This window comes from Vipera berus (genome assembly GCF_964194415.1).
Source record: "Vipera berus genome assembly, chromosome: 1".
Classification (NCBI taxonomy): domain Eukaryota; kingdom Metazoa; phylum Chordata; class Lepidosauria; order Squamata; family Viperidae; genus Vipera; species Vipera berus.
The window spans coordinates 1,317,571-1,334,480 of record NC_138202.1 but is presented as its reverse complement, the minus strand read 5'-3'; the positions used below and the strand labels follow the sequence as shown (position 1 = coordinate 1,334,480).

Genomic DNA, 16,910 nt, shown 5'->3' with positions numbered 1-16,910 from the left:
CATCCGGTTGGGAACAGAGCGGACTCTTTCAATAAAATAAAATAAAATTTAGGCTGGCTTTTGTTTTCCAAGCGGATCCGTGGGGAAGATCCCCCAAGCATCAGCGGGTCTAAAGGAACAGGCGGAGGTGGGGATAATCGCCCAGCCGCTGCTTCTCCACTGCTAAATAGTTCCTTTATGTGATTCCCTGCATGCAACGGGCGAAAAAAGTCACACGGGGGGGGGTGTCTATCAGGAAAGGCTCCACTCCTGCTGGAAAAACTGAGTATTTCGAACTATTCCTAGGAGGGCTCCGGCTCCTAATCGGGACCACAAAGATATCTTTAATCCGGCAAAGTTAAAGGATGCTCAGAAGTCCGTCCCCCCCCCCCGGCCACCCCCCAGGTGCTTGGGAACAAAAGACCCTTTCAGTTCAGGGAACGTCAGCTCCAAGAGAAAGTTCTTCAAGTTTGGCCAGAAAAAATATTGTCCATCGCAGCGAGCGACAGCACACATTTACGACACATGTTCGCTCCAGGGAAACGGTGGCATGACGTGGTCCAGCTGGCCACGCCAAGGCCTCCTTGGGGAGGATTCGGTTATTTTAAAAACCTGGCTGGCCTAATTGAATCTGCCCGGCATTTGCTCAACGTTTTGGCAGCCGGGAAAAAGGTTGCAGGGTCCAGATGCTTATACGATTTGCCCCCACCCCATCCTTGCTCCCAGACCGTGATTCTTCCTCCCCTGCTCCTTTGCTCAGAGAGAGAGAGAGAGAGACAGAGAGACAGACAGACAGACAGACAGACAGACTGAGAAAGAGAGAGAGAGAGAGAGAGAAAGAGAGAGAGAGAGAGAGAGAGAGAGAGAGAGAGAAAGAGAAACAGAGAGAATGAGAAAAAGAGAGAAAGAGAGAAAGAGGGAAAGAGAAACAGACGGATAGAGAAAGAGAGAAAGAGAAAAAAGGGAGAGAGAATGAGAAAGTGAGAAAGAGAAAAAAGGGAGAGAGAATGAGAAAAAGAAAGAGAGAAAGAGAGAGGGATAGAGAGAAAGGAGAGAGAGAGAGAAGAGGAAAGCGATGAATTAATTCTTATTAATTGAATTTTAAATTCATGATCCTTGTTTATCGTTTCAGTGCTTCATTGCACATTTTATTCCACGTCTGTAGCCTGTCTAGTGTCGCCTTTGGGGCAGCATGCAAGTTTGAGAAAGAAATATTTTCCCCATTAATCCACCAACCAACTCGATTTCACTTCTCGATCAACTCTGCAACCTTCTTGGTGGTCTCCTTTCCCTGCTTCGGGTTCTCCTCAACATCTCCTCCCTTCAGTTCCCCAAGTGAACAGTCGGTCTGAGTAGAGATTCCCCCTGTGAGGTGTTCTCACAATGAATCGTTAAAGGAGCTCCCAAGCAAAGGCAGAACGCAGAGATGCAATCATGTTAGCTTTATTCAAAGAGAAAGAAATACTTGGCATGAAAGCATTCATGCCTGCATGTGAGAGAGAAATAAAATAAAACAAAACAAGCTAGGATTACATGACTAAACTAACTAGGAGTAGAAGCAGAACAAGAAGTAGAAAATGGAGAACTAGAACAAAGAGCAGCCCCTCGTGCAGAGGTATTTATGGGGGGTCTTGGCCCCTCCTTGACCATAAAACTCTCTCGCCAATGGGGCTGTGGGTCCGAGACCCTTGGCTCATCAGTGGAAGCAAAGAAGCCTCTTTGCCTCCATCTGATGACCCTTTTGGGGAACTGCCAATGGCTGGCACTAAACATCTAACACCCCCCACCTCTGGTTTGGCCTTTTCTTGGTGTGTGTGTGTGTGTGTGTGTGTCTTTCTGCAGGTTTGGGGATTTCCTAGTGGTCTCCTATCCGAGCACGACCACCCCAGCCAGCTTCTAAGACCCAGAGGAGGGGCTGCCTTTGCGGAGAAAACCAAGTGAAGTGGACTGACTGCGGCCGTAACTCCTGCTGGCCGTCCTCTTTTCCCAGTCTTGACCTTTGACCCTTCCCAGCCTCCCCACCAAGATTGGAACCCGGACCGCTTCTCTTTTCAAAGAAGACTGGCAAATGTTTTCTCCCAACAGGGCTGAACATCAACGGGGTTTTTCTATTAGCTGTGCCAATTCTTCCATTCAAAGTAGAAATCTATCTCTCTTTCTCTTCCCCCCTCCCTCTCTCTCTTTTTCTATTTCTCTCTCTCTTTCTGCCTCTTTCTCTCTCTCTCTTTCTCTTTCTCCTTTTCTTTTTCTCTTTTTCTCTCTTTTTCTTTCTCCCTCTTTCTTTTTTTATTTCTCTCTCTCTGTGTCTTTCTTTCTCTCTCTTTCTCTTCCTCTCTTACTGCCCCCTCCCTGTCTGTCTTTCTCTGTCTTTCTTTCTCTCTCTCTTCCTATCTCTCCCTCCCTCTTTCTTTTTCTATTTCTTTTTGTCTCTCTCTATCCCTTTCTCTCCTCTCTCTCTCTCTCTCTCTCTCTCTCTCTCTCTCTCTCTCTGTCTGTCTTTCTGCTTCTCTCTCTCTCCTTCTGTCTCTGTGACTCTCTCTCTCTCTCTTTCTCTCTAAAGCAGCGTTTCCCAACCTTAGGAACTTGAAGATGCGTGGACTTCAACTCCCAGAATTCCCCAGCCAGCTTGAAGTCCACGCATCTTCAAGTTCCTAAGGTTGGGAAACGCTGCTCTAAAGAGTTATCAGAGCTTCATATGAAAACGTGTCCTGGCTTAATCAGGATCAAACCAACCGACTTTATCTTCCTTTCACTTCTGACAAGGTTCTTTCATTGCCACCCTGCATGGCATCTGCTGGAATTCATTGTATAAATGGGGTACAGCCCCCTGCACCCCTCAATGTGACTGCAGAGTCTCACATCAAATGGTAGATCACATCGCGGCCTTCAAACTTGGCCCTTTTATGACTTGTGGACTTCAACTCCCAGAATTCCTCAGCCAGGCAAGCTGGCTGAGGAATTCTGGGAGTTGAAGTCCACAAGTCATAAAAGGGCCATGGTTCCCCATTCTGGCTGAGGAATTCTGGGAGTTGAAGTCCACAGGTCGCAAAAGAGCCATGGTTCCCGCATGCTGGCTGAGGAATTCTGGGAGTTGAAGTCCAGAAGTCATAAAAGGGCCCTGGTTCCCCATTCTGGCTGAGGAATTCTGGGAGTTGAAGTCCACAGGTTGCAAAAGAGCCATGGTTCCCGCATGCTGGATGAGGAATTCTGGGAGTTGAAGTCCTCAAGTCATAAAAGAGCCATGGTTCCCCATTCTGGCTGAGGAATTCTGGGAGTTGAAGTCCAGAAGTCATAAAAGGGCCAGGTTTAAAGACCCCTGCCCTATACATTGGTATCTGAATGCATACCCTTTCAACATTCATATTTTACTGTGCTTTAAATCTAGGTGACATCTTAACACAGATAGTCCTCGGTTCAGGGCGACAACTAGTCCAAAATTTCTGTTGCTAAGCCAGGCAGTTGTTAAGTGAGGTTTGCCCCATTTTACGAACTTTCTTGCCACGGTGGTTAAGTGAATCAACTGCAGTGGTTAAGTTAGTGACGTGGTTGTTAAGTGAATCCGGCTTTTCCCATTGACTCTGCATGTCAGAAAGTTGCAAAGGGGGATCACGTGACCCCGGAGGGACGCTACGACCGTCCGTAAATATGAGACAGTTGCCAAGCGTCCGAATTTTGATCACCTGACCGCGGGGATGCTGCGACGGTCATAAGACCCTTTTTTCCGTGCTGTTGTAACTTTGAATGGTTAGTAAATGAATGTTTATAAGTCAAGGACTGTATGTAACTTATTCCAATATCTCAGGGGCTGCCCCAAAGAAGAGGGAGTCAAGCTCTTCTCCAAAGCCCCTGAAGGCAGGACAAGAAGCAACGGATGGAAACTCATCAAGGAGAGGAGCAACCTGGAACTAAGGAGGAATTTTCTGACAGTTGGAAGAATTAACCAGCGGAACAACCTGCCACAAGAAGCCGTGAATGCTCCAACACTGGAAGTTTTTAAGAAGAGACTGGACAGCCATTTGTCTGAAATGGTATAGGGTTTCCTGCCTGAGCAGGGGGTTGGACTAGATGACCTCCAAGGTCCCTTCCAACTTTGTTATTCTATTCTATTCTATTCTATTCTATTCTATTCTATTCTATTCTATTCTATTCTATTCTATTCTATTCTATTCTATTCTATTCTATTCCACTCCACTCCACTCCACTCCACTCCACTCCACTCCACTCCATTCCATTCCATTCCATTCCATTCCATTCCATTCTATTCTATTCTATTCTATTCTATTCTATTCTATTCTATTCTATTCTATTCTATTCTATTCTATTCTATTCTACTCTACTCTACTCTACTCTACTCTACTCTACTCCATTCTTAATTCTATTCCATTCCATTTTTTTCCAGATAACCAACGCCGCATGTTAATGATTAGTTGGCCTAGAGTAGACACTGGTATTTGAACATAGATCTTTTTTAAACATTCATATTTTGCTGTGTTTTTAATCTAGGCGGAATGTTAACGCATGTTGTAAGTCCATGTATGTTACGCCATACGCTAAATAAATAAATTTATTGTTTTAAGCAGCTTGCAAGGACTTGAACTTTGGCAGATGTTTGCTTTTGTCCAACCTCTCAAAAAAAAAAAAGATCTTTGTCCCATCTCAGCCGGGGTGCCTTGTTCACCTCTGGCTGATGGGGAGGAGGTGGGGGTGGGGGTGGCGGTTTTCCAGTTTGGGATCCAGACAGGGAAGGGAAAGCTTTAGGGTGGCTTATATTCCTCGGGAGCAAAATGGGGTGGCGGTGGGGGAGAGGCCATTCCTGGCAGCCCAGCCAATAAAATTACAAAGCAAGCGAGGAAGTCATTAGAAAAGGAATTTTCTGGTTAGGACAAGAGGGTGGGAATGAGAGAAGGCATTCAGCCAGACCCGCATTCCAGATTTTTGCCCCCCACCCCATCAACAAAGAGGAGAACAGAAGCTTTATTTGCAAAGGATTAATTGAGACACACACCCCCCACCCACAAAAACCTGGCTCCTTCTGCATTGTTAGAACGGAATAATAGGAGCTGGAAGGGACCTTGGAGGTCATCTAGTCCAACCCCCTGCTCAGGCAAGAAACTCTAGGCATAGGATTTCAGGCAAATGGCTGTCCATTCTCTTCTTGAAAACCTCCAGTGTTGGAGCATCCACAACTTCTGGAGGCAGGTGGTTCCACTGGTTAATTTTTTTCTCACTGTCGGGAAGTTTCTCCTTAGTTCTAGGTTGATGAGTTTCCATCCGTTGCTTCTTTTTCCTGCCTTCTGGTGCTTTGGAGAAGAGGTTGATTCTCCCTCTTCTTTCTGGAAGCCCCTGAGATATTGGAAGGCTGCTATCATGTCCCCCTTAGTCCTCCTTTGGCTTGCAAAAATGTGATAATTCAACAAAGGAAACAGGCTAATTGTGAAATCCGGAAACAGTTAACCCCAAGCGATTCACTTGAGCGGCCAGGCAGCTCCCCACACGAGGGACAGCTGGTTCTCCAAGCTCAGGGCTTCTTTTTGGAAGCAGAACAGAGAACCCTAGGGCTGGAAGGGACCTCAGAGGTCTTCTAGACCTACCCCCTGCACAAGGCATGAGATCTGATACCATCCCAATCCAATGACTGCCTGGTCTATTTTTGTAAATGTCCAGGGAAGGAAGGAAGGAAGGAAGGAAGGAAGGAAGGAAGGAAGGAAGGAAGGAAGGAAGGAAGGAAGGAAGGAAGGAAGGAAGGAAGGAAGGAAGAAGGGAGGGAGGGAGGCAGAGAAAGAACGAAAAGGAAAAATAAAAAGGAGGGAATAAGGAAGGAAAGAAGAGGGAGAGAAAAAGAGAAGGGAAATAGGAGATGGAGGGAGCAGGGGAGAAGGGAAAATGGAGGAAAAGAAGGGAAGGAAGGAGAGAGTAGAGGGAAGGAAAGAAAAGAAAGGTAGAAAGAAAAGGGCCTGAAGGAAGGAGAGGGAATCAGATTCAGAATAGAGCTGGAAGGGACCTTGGAGGTCTTCTAGTCCAGCCCCCTGCTCAAACAGGAGAAGATGGAGGGAAGGAGGGAGAGAATAGCAACAGCGCTTAGACTTATATACCCCTTCACAGGGCTTCCACAGCCCTCTCTAAGCAGTTTACAATGTCAGCCTATTTGCCCCCAACCATCTGGGTCCTCCTTTTACTGACCTCGGAAGGACGGAAGGTCAAGTCGACCTTGAGCCGGTGAGAGGATTGAACCGCCAAACTGCTGGCAGCCGGCAGTCAGCAGAAGTAGCCTGCACTCTCGCCACTGTGCCATCACACCTCTTACCCTTGGGACTCCTGGCCACATAGAATAGCGAGGCCCACCTGGGCCGTATTAGCGTCTCGCTTACCCACACAACGGGACCCATCTGGGCTGGTCATGAAGCCTCGTGGGCAGGCGCAGACGTAGCTGCCCACCGTGTTCGTACACTCCCCACCGTTGCAAACGCCGGGCGTGTTGCTGCACTCGTCCGTGTCTGGGGAGGAGGAGATGGTGGTTAATCGGCTGTGCCTGGCCAAGCCATCCCTCCCCAGGACAAACCCGGCCCCGGGTGGACAGACCCCCTTGAGACGCCGAGTCTAAGAAGCGGCAGTGAGGAAAGAGGGTGCGCCGTTCCTTCAGTGTAGTAGAGCATCTACAGAGGTCAGGCAATCACCGATACACAAATGTAGCTTAAATAAAGCATCAGCAGATCTATCTATTTACCTGCTTCTACTTCTATATATCTATGTATCTATATCTATATCTCTACATTTATATCTATATACCTTTATCTATATATCTATATGTTTATACATCTATAGGTTATATTTCTATATCTGTATTTCTATATCTGTTTAGATATCTATCTATCTATATTTATATCTATATTTCTATATCTCTACATTTATATCTATACATCTATATCTGTATCTATATATCTATCTATATATATTCATATATATATCTATATATATCTAAATCTCTACATTTATATCTATGCCTATCTAATCTATATATTTATTTTTATATCTATACATCTATATATTATATCTATATCTCTATATCTATATTTATATCTGTATATTCATATTTATATCTATGTTGTTGTTGTTAGCTGCGAAGTCGTGTCCGACTCATCGCGACCCTATGGACAACATTCCTCCAGGCCTTCCTGTCCTCTACCATCTTCTGGAGTCCATTTAAGCTCAGGCCTCCTGCTTCAGTGACTCCATCCAGCCACCTCATTCTCTGTCGTCCCCTTCTTCTCTAGCCCTCCACCTTTCCCAGCATTAGGCTCTTCTCCAGTGAGTCCTTCCTTCTCATTAGGTGGCCAAAGGATTTGAGTTTCAGCTTCAGGATCTGGCCTTCTAAAGAGCAGTCAGGGCGGATCTCCTCTAGGACTGACCGGTTGGATCGCCTTGCAGTCCAAGGGACTCGCAGGAGTCTTCTCCAGCACCAGAGTTCAAAGGCTTCAATTCTTTGGCGCTCAGCCTATCTTATGGTCCAACTTTCACTGCCATACATTGCAACTGGGAAGACCATAGCCTTGACTATATTTATTTATATCTATACATTATATCTATATATATCTATCTATCAATATTGATATTATATCTATATATTTATATCTCTATATCTATATTTATCTCTATTTCTGTATCTAATCTATATATTTATATTTATATCTGCATATCTATATCTATAACTCTATAGCTCTATCTCTATAACTATATATAATCTATTTATACATTTATATTTAACATATACATCTATATTTCTACGTTTATCTCTATAACTATATATATAATCTATATATTTATATCTATACATCTATATCTCTACATTTATCTCTATCTCTAATCTATATATTTATATTTATCTCTATATCTATTTATACACATACACATACACACACACACACACACACACACACACACACTTATCTCTATAACTATATATATAATCAATTTATTTGGCTGCCACTGCTGTGGCTACTGCCTGTAGATGGCCTTGGGTTAGGCTGAAACAGGAAATAAGATTTGTCCCATGTTTGGGACTTAAGCAAGTGCATTCTAAATACTTAACAAACATTTAACACATAATCAATTTATCTATTTATATGTATACATCTATATATCTGTAACTCTATATTTATCTCTGTATGTAATCTATTGATGCTCAGCTGCCCTGAGCATGTGCAGAGTTTCTCACCCTCTCCAATCATCTTCGGAGCGATGGCCTCTTTGCAACCACGGGGCACCTCACTGTCCCTCTGGACAGCCTGGACAAGAGGCCCCCTTGCACCCTCCACGCCCCTTTCTGCTTCTCCTCCCCCTGAACACCCTCCCCCCGAGTCTCCTCACCTTCGCACTTGTGGCTGGTCTCGCTCTGCTTGTGGCCAGCCGGGCACTTGCACTCGTAGGAGCCCACGGTGTTGAGGCAGTTGCCCCCTTGGCACAGCCCAGGGATGGCTTGGCACTCGTCCACATCTGCGGGGAAAGAACAGGGCCCCCAGATCTGAGTGAGCCCACCTGCCCGGGGGAAGAGGGGAAAGGGCCTCGGAGGGCAGGAATGCTGTCCAGAAACTCTTCCACCCTTCCGCCTGTCTATGGAGCTTCTCCGTCCTCCGGGTCACGGTTGTCCCAATGGTCCTTTTTTTTTTCAGGAGGCAACTGGACTTTCTCGTTTTCCTTTGAAGACATTTTGCTTCTCCACCATCAGCTCTGACTGGATGGTGGGGAATGGCAAGATTTATACTCCTTGCAGACAGTTGGTCATTTGCATCCTTTTGGAGGGTCGTTGAGGCTGCTTGGAAGTGTATCTGTGTCCTCAGGGTCACCTGAGCGGTGCAAATGGGTGTGGAGCCTTTTCTTTGAAGATGTTTCACTTCTCACCCAAGAAGCTTCTTCGGCTCTGACTGAAGAATGGAAGGATTTATACTCCTTGCAGACAGCTGGTCATTTGCATCCTTTTAGAGGGTCGTTGAGGCCACTAGGAGGTTTGTCTGTGTCCTCGGGGTCACCTGAGGGGTGCAAATGGGTGTGGAGCCTCCTTGGAACAACACAGTCCTTTCGGCAGTTCCAAGGAGGCTCCACACCCCTTTGCACCACTCAGGTGAGCCTGAGGACACAAAGATAAACCTCCAAGTGGCCTCAACGGCTCTCTCAAAGGAAGCAAATGACCAGCTGTCTGCAAGGAATATAAAATCCTTCCATTTCCCCCCTCCCCCCATCCAGTCAGAGCTGAAGAAGCTTCTTGGATGAGAGGTGAAACATCTTCCTCAAGGAAAAAAACAAAGCCCAGTTTGAAAAAAAGCCACCGTGAGAGAGAGACCTCAGAGTCCTCAGTGAACGATCCCTTAAACGGGAGCCAGCTGTGTGCGGCAGCAGTCAAAAAAGCTAACACAATCCTGGGTTGTATAAACACAGACACAGAATCAAAATCACGCGAGGTCTTAGGACCGCTTTGTAAAGCCCTAGTAAGACCACACCTGGAATACCTGCATCCAGTTTGCGTCACCACATTACAAAAAAGATGTTGAGAGTTTGGGAAAAGGACAAAGAAGAGCAACTGAGAGGATTCAAAGGCCCGGAGACTAAAACATACGAAGAAAAACGGTTGCAGGATTTGGGAATGGCCAGTCTAGAGAAACGAAGGAGAAAAGTGGGGACAGGATAGCAGCATTCCAGTATTTGAGGGGCTGACCCAAAGAAGAGGGGGGGTCAAGCTATTCACCAAAGCCCCTGAAGGCAGGACAAGAAGCAACGGATGGAAACCAATCAAGGAGAGAAGCAACCTGGAACTAAGGAGAAACTTCCTAAAAATGAGGACAATTAACCAGTGGAACTACTTGCCCCCAGAAATCGTGGACGCTCCAGTATTGGAGATTTTTAAGAACAGATGTTGGACAGTCACTTGTCCAAGATGGTATAGAAAAGAATACAATAACGGAGTCGGAAGGGACCTTGGAGGTCTTCTAGTCCAACCCCCTGCTCAGGGAGGAATCCTGATACCATTTCCAACAAATGGCTCTCCAATCTCTTCTTAAAAATCTTCAGTGATGGAGCGCCCACAATTTCTGGTGGCAAGCTGTTCCCTTGGTTAATTGTCCTCCCTGTTAGGAAGTTGCTCCTTAATTCCAGGTTGCTTCTCGACTTGATCAGTCAGTGGAACTACCTGCCTCCAGAAGCGGTGAATGCTCCAACGCTGGAAGTTTTTAAGAAGAGATTGGCCAGCCATTTGTCTGAAATGGTATAGGGTTTCCTGCCTGAGCAGGGGGTTGGACTAGATGACCTCCCAGGTCCCATCCACGTCTGTTATTCTGTTAATCAGTGGAACTCCTTGCCTCCAGAAGTTGTGAATGCTCCAGCACTGGAAGTTTGTAAGAAGAGACTGGACAGCCATTTGTCTGAAATGGTATAGGGTTTCCTGCTTGAGCAGGGGGTTGGACTAGATGACCTCCAATACCCCTTCCAACTTTATTATTATCATTATCATTATTAATTATTTATTATTATTATTATTATTATTATTATTATTATTATTATTATTATTATTATTATTATTATTATTATTATTATTATTATTATTATCTTGTCTGTCTGATTAGTTTCCATCCATTGCTTCTTGTCCTGTCCTTGTATAGGGTCTCCTGCTTGAGCAGAGGGATGAACTAGAAGACCTCCAAGGTCCCTTCCAGCTCTATTGGTTGATTGATTGATTGATTGATTGATTGATTGATTGATTGATTGATTGATTGATTGATTGAAATGGTCTAGGTTACAGGGGTAGGCAACCTTGGCCCTTTTATGACTCATGGACTTCAACTCCCAGAATTCCAGAGCCAGCCATGCTGAGGGGAAACGGAGAGGTTTCCAAGCTGAGCTGTTGCTGGCTCAGGAATTCTGGGAGTTGAAGTCCACGAGTCATCAAAGAGCCAAGGTTGCCTACCCCTGGCTTAGGATCTCCTCCTTGAGCAGGGGGCTGGACTAGAAGACCTCCAAGGTCCCTTCCAGCTCTATTTTGAATGGTTGATTTATATGCACCCTTATGGCTGCCATCTCGACCTTTTGGACCGGGCCCTGTATAGAGAACCTGGCTGGCTCATGCAGAAAAAACACCACCGACCTTGGCAAGCCCCGGTACGGATGTTGGGGATGAATCCGCGGCGGCAGGGGTGGGGCTGGGCCGGACACATCTCACAGGGATGGCCCCAGGCGCGGCCGATGGTAGCGCAGCACATGGTCTTGGTGCAGACGATGCCGCTCAGCTGCCCTTGGCACATCTGCTTGTTCACCTGGCTGAAGCAAGGTCCCGTCCGGTAATCTAGGAAGGAAAATAAGGGAGGTGGTCAGTGCCAAGCCAGAAAGGGGGGTCCCCTGGCCGAATGGACAGAGCCCTGAGGGTGCCCAGAGGAGGGTCCAAGGGGGGCTTCCACGCCATGGGATTCACATAAGTCTCCCGCCACAGTCTGTGGGCTGCCAAAGTTTGGGGAGCAACTTTACTACCTGGAGAAGGCATTTTACCAAGCCTGAGCAGTTCTGTGTTCCTGGGCAAATGTGTGGCTTGTTGTCGGCCAGTGGGGCTAAGAGTTGGGGCTCTGGGGGCCCTAAGAAGGACGGTCTTCTCTGTGCCCCTTGAACCAGTGGAAGGCCCTGCCTCCAGAAGCTGTGAAGGCTCCAGCACTGGAGGCTTTTAAGAAGAGATTGGACAACGATTTGTCTGAAATGTTACAGAGTTTGCATCCTGAGCATGGGGCTGGATTAGATGATCTCTGAGGTCCCTTCCAGCTCTGTTATTCTATTTCTATTTCTATTCTATTCATTTAATTTCTATTCTGCTCATTTAAATTCTATTCTATTCTATTCTATTCTATTCTATTCTATTCTATTCTATTCTATTCTATTCTATTCTATTCCTTGTTCTGTTCTGTTCTATTCCTTATTCTGTTCTATTCTATTCTAATTTCTATTCTATTCTGTTCTGTTCTGTTCTAGTCTGTTCTGTCTTGTCTTGTCCTGTTCTATTCTGTTCTGTTCTGTTCTGTTCTGTTCTATTCTATTCTATTCTATTCTATTCTATTCTATTCTATTCTATTCTATTCTATTCTATTCTATTCTATTCTATTCTATTCTATTCTATTCTATTCTATTCTATTCATTTAAATTCTTTTTTATTTTTATTTTTATTGAAAAGTTTTACAGTACATTTTTGAATACAAAACCCCTCCCCTCCCCTCTCCCCAAACCTCCCCAACTCTCCCCTCCCCTCCCCTCCCCCCTCCCCAACTTCCCAGAGCTAAATACAGGGTATAAAATACAAACAAACATAATCTAAAATATGCAAACAACAATAAGATATTAAATTCTGTCGCACTTTAACTCTTAATAAAATAACTACAAGCTAATTATACATCATATAAATCCACTACTTATTCAAATGCTAAGTGAAACTTTTTAGTCCCATATTTATTCTGAATATAATCTATCCATCTCTTCCACTCCACGGTATATCTCTGTTGCGATTGATCTTTCAAATACGCTGAAATCTTTGCCATCTCCGCCAAGTTGGAAACTTTTAAAGTCCATTCTTCTATAGTCGGCAGTTCTTCCTTCTTCCAATATTGCGCTACTAAAAGTCTCGCTGCCGTAATTAAATTCAACATCAATTTAATATCTACAACGGTGGTATCTGTGATAATACTCAATAAAAACAATTGCGGAGAAAACTTTACCCTTTTCTTGAATATCTTTTGCATATTCCACCAAATTTTAATCCAAAAAGCTTTAACCTTTTTACAAGTCCACCATATATGAAAATACGTTGCATCCTCACAACCACACCTCCAGCATTTGGGCTGGCAGTTCGGATACATACTTGCTAATTTTTTATGATCTAAATGCCACCTGTAAAACATTTTGTAAAAGTTCTCTCTTAAATTTTGGGCCTGTGTAAATTTTACATTTCTCACCCAAATCTTTTTCCAAGTATCCATTGTAATAACTTCTTGAAAGTTCTGGGCCCACTTTATCATACAGTCTTTAACAAGTTCTGTCTCTGAATCAATTTCTCTCTTGTTCTATTGTATTCATTTAATTTCTATTCTATTCTATATTCTATTCTATTCATTTAATTTCTATTCTATTCTATTCTATTCTATTCTGTTCTGTTCTGTTCTGTTCTATTCTGTTCTGTTCTGTTCTATTCTATTCTATATTCTATTCTATTCATTTAATTTCTATTCTATTCTATTCTATTTTATTCTATTCTGTTCTGTTCTATTCTTATTCCTATCCTATCCTACTCATTTAAATTCTATTCTGTTCTATTCTATTCATTTAATTTCTATTCTATTGTATTCATTTAATTTCTATTCTATTCTATTCTGTTCTGTTCTATTCTATTCTGTTCTGTTCTATTCTATATTCTATTCCATTCATTTAATTTCTATTCTATTCTATTCTGTTCTGTTCTGTTCTATTCTATTCTTATTCCTATCCTATCCTATCCTATCCTATCCTATCCTACTCATTTAAATTCTATTCTGTTCTATTCTATTCATTTAATTTCTATTCTGTTCTGTTCTGTTCTATTCTATTCTATTCTATTCTATTCTATTCTATTCTATTCTATTCTATTATTCTGTTCTGTTCTGTTCTATTCTATTCTATATTCTATTCTGTTCTGTTCTGTTCTGTTCTATTCTTATTCCTATCCTATCCTATCCTATCCTATCCTATCCTATCCTATCCTATCCTATCCTATCCTATCCTATTCTACTCCTTCTGCCTGCCTTCCTGCCTGCCTGCCATTTACCAAAGAGCTGCAGGGAAGGGTCCTCTTGAAGGGGTCTCCAACTCTTCACCTTCACCCCCCTCCCCACGGGATTGGGTCAGCGTGGTGACCCACTAAGCTTTCCTGCCTTTGAAACCAACAGAGCAATTGAAAGAAGAAGAGCCACGGAGACCAAAGGAGAGAAGCCACCCACCCCTCACCATCTGCAAAGAAGATGTCTGTCTGTGTGTGGGGGGGTCTTGAAGGGCAAGAGAGGCACTGTCAGGGTGGGGAAAACATCTTTTCTTAATTTCCTGGCCTCCAGAGAGGCCTGCCTTTCCCACGTTGTGGCCGTCATCCTGGGTTTTAGCAGCCGGTCCAAAGCTCGGGGCGGGGGTGGGGGCAGCTTGGAGGAATTGGGGGTGGTGTGGAGGTCCTTCTCTGTTTTTTTTTAGCAAGGGGTTCTGACTCTGTGTCATCCCTGTGTCAGGGGTTGGAGACGGGTGGGAACATGAAGGAATAGAATAGAGTAGAACAGAACAGAATATGGAACATAACAGAATAGAATAGAATAGAAATTAATAGAATAGAAATAGAAATAGAAATAGAAATAGAAATAGAAATAGAAATAGAAATAGAAATAGAAATAGAAATAGAAATAGAAATAGAAATAGAAATAGAAATAGAAATAGAAATAGAAATAGAAATAGAAATAGAAATAGAAATAGAAATAGAAATAGAAATAGAAATAGAAATAGAAATAGAAATAGAAATAGAAATAGAAATAGAAATAGAAATAGAATAGAATATGGAACAGAACAGAACAGAATGGAAGGTCTTCTTGGAGGTCATCTAGTCCAACCCCCTGCTCAGGCAGGAAACCCTCTACCATTTCAGACAAATGGCGGTCCAATCGCTTCTTTAAAACCTCCAGGGATGAGGCAGTCACAACTTCTTGTGGCAAGCTGTTCCTCTGGTTATTTTTTCTCGCTGTCAGGGAACTTCTCCTTAATTCCAGATTGCTTCTCTCCTTGAGTAGTTTCCATCCGTTGCTTTTTGTTCTGCCTTCTGGTGCTTTGGAGAATAGTTTAACACACACACACACACACACACACACACACACACTCTTCTTTGTGGAAGCCCCTCAAATACCGGAATGCTACTATAATGTCTCCCCTATTTCTTTTCTTTCAACTAGCCAAACCCAAGTCCCGCAGCCATGCTATGAACGTTTTAGCCTCCAGGCCTTGGATCATCTTAGTTGCTCTTCTCTGCACTTTTCCCCAAAGTCTCAACATCTTTTTTATAATACGTTGACCAAAATTGTGGTGTCAATTTCATATAAAGTGCATTTCAATTCTCCAGCCAAAGATGACTAGGGCACGAGTGAACAAGTGCAGGGCCTCAACAATGCAAGAGCACAACTGGTGCACGACACCAAGTTGCGCACAGGCCCTCCTAGCCACGTCTGCCAACGGCACTTTGAGCAGGAGTCCGAATAACCTTGGAGGTCATCTAGTCAAACCCTCTTTTCAAGCAGTTGACCCTAGACTCTAAAGAGCCGTGCTGGCACAGTGGTGAGAATGTAGTATCGCAGGCTGACTCTGTCCACTGCCTGGAGTTCGATCCTGACCTGCTCAAGGCTGTCTCTGCCTTCCACCCTTCAGAGGTCAGTAAAAGGAGGACCCAGATTGTTGGGGGCAAATAGGCTGACTCTATAAACGGCTTAGAGAGGGCTGTAAAAGCAGCGCAAAGCGGTATATAAGTCTAAGGGCTATATGGCTAGTGTTATTTCAGACAAGTGGCTGTCCAGTCTCTTCTTGAAAACCTCCAGGGTTGGAGCACCCACAACTTCTGGTGGCAAGCCGTTCCACTGGTTAATTGTTCTCACTGTTAGGAAATTTCTCCTTAGTTCTTCTTTCCTTGATTAGTTTCCATCCGTTGTTTCTTGTCGTGCCTTCAGGGGCTTTTGGAGAATAGCTTGACCCCCTCCTCTTCTTTGGGGCAGCCCCTCAACTATTGGAAGACTGTCGCCAGTCCAGGAAGACCCCCAAGTTGCACATCGAATCTGGATCCAGAGTTAATTCCGGCTGGGCAATTCTGGGAGTTGAAGTCCACCCATCCTCAAGTCGGCCAGGTGGAGAAACCTCCCAACCCCACTCCCCCCACACCGGAGCCTGAAGAGGACCCGCAAGAAGGAGCCAGACGCCCCCTCCTCTTTTCTAAGCCCTGCTCCCAAAATAGATTAGGTGGGGGGTGGGGAGAAGCAGGGGGAAGGCAGCAAAATGGACAAAAATAGATTTCCTGATTGAAGTTCCCAGCAAGAGAAGGAGAACAGCCAAAGCTGTCTGCAGTGGAGAGGCTGGGGGTGGGGGGGTGGGGGGGTGGGGGGGTGAGCTGGCGGAGGGCCAGAGCACATCTGGAGCCGATTCGAAGAGGTCAGGTGATCAAAGATTTAATGAGGTTGCAATCAAATTTTATTAAGGGTCAGACGTGGGATTCGGACCCCTCTCTGCACGCAAGGAAGGCTGTAAGCTGCCCCGCACAGATAATAATAATAATAATAATAATAATAATAATAATAATAATAATAATAATAATAATAATAATAATAATAATAATAATAATAATAATAATAATAATAATAATAATACTGGACAGCCATTTGTCTGAAATGGTATAGGGTTTCCTGCCTGAGCAGGGGGTTGGACTATGTTCTGTACCAGCCTGCTACCGGCCCTGCAGAAAAGGCAGGGACAACCCCTTTACAAACGGCAAGAGGCTGGAATTACGCCTGCCAAATTTATAGCTACAAAAACAAACAAAACACGAACCAAGAAACAGGAGCTTTAAGAAACACGAACTATCCAAGCGGTTGCCTTCAGCAAACCAGCCCTCCCACACATTCCCCTTTTAAACAGTTCAGGGCGTGGCTTCTCTCTGCCTCCTTCCGAGAAGCCCCATTGCCTTCCTCTGTTTACTCCTGATTGACTGCCTCCTGCGTCGGGTGTCCTTGAACAGGGCCAGCTGTGGGTCATCTTCATCCACACTGTCAGGCTCACACAGCTGGGTCTCCGTGGTGACCAAGTGGGAGGGGCCTGGCTGAGGGCTCTCATCAGCAAGATCTTCAACCCCCTCAGCAAGGTCTTCAACACCC

At 44.5% G+C, this 16,910-nt stretch overlaps 1 protein-coding gene across 1 annotated transcript in view; it reads right to left on the bottom strand.

Moving 5' to 3' along the window:
• FBN3 (fibrillin 3) overlaps window positions 1-16,910 on the bottom strand; it is a gene marked incomplete at both ends in the record, with an annotated part of 201,276 nt that overhangs the window by 127,157 nt on the left and 57,209 nt on the right. Inside the window, 3 exons of the mRNA XM_081314809.1 lie at window positions 6,348-6,473; window positions 8,344-8,469; window positions 11,108-11,305. Of these exons, the coding sequence (XP_081170935.1) occupies window positions 6,348-6,473; window positions 8,344-8,469; window positions 11,108-11,305 (450 nt within the window). The remainder of the gene's footprint in view (window positions 1-6,347; window positions 6,474-8,343; window positions 8,470-11,107; window positions 11,306-16,910) is intronic.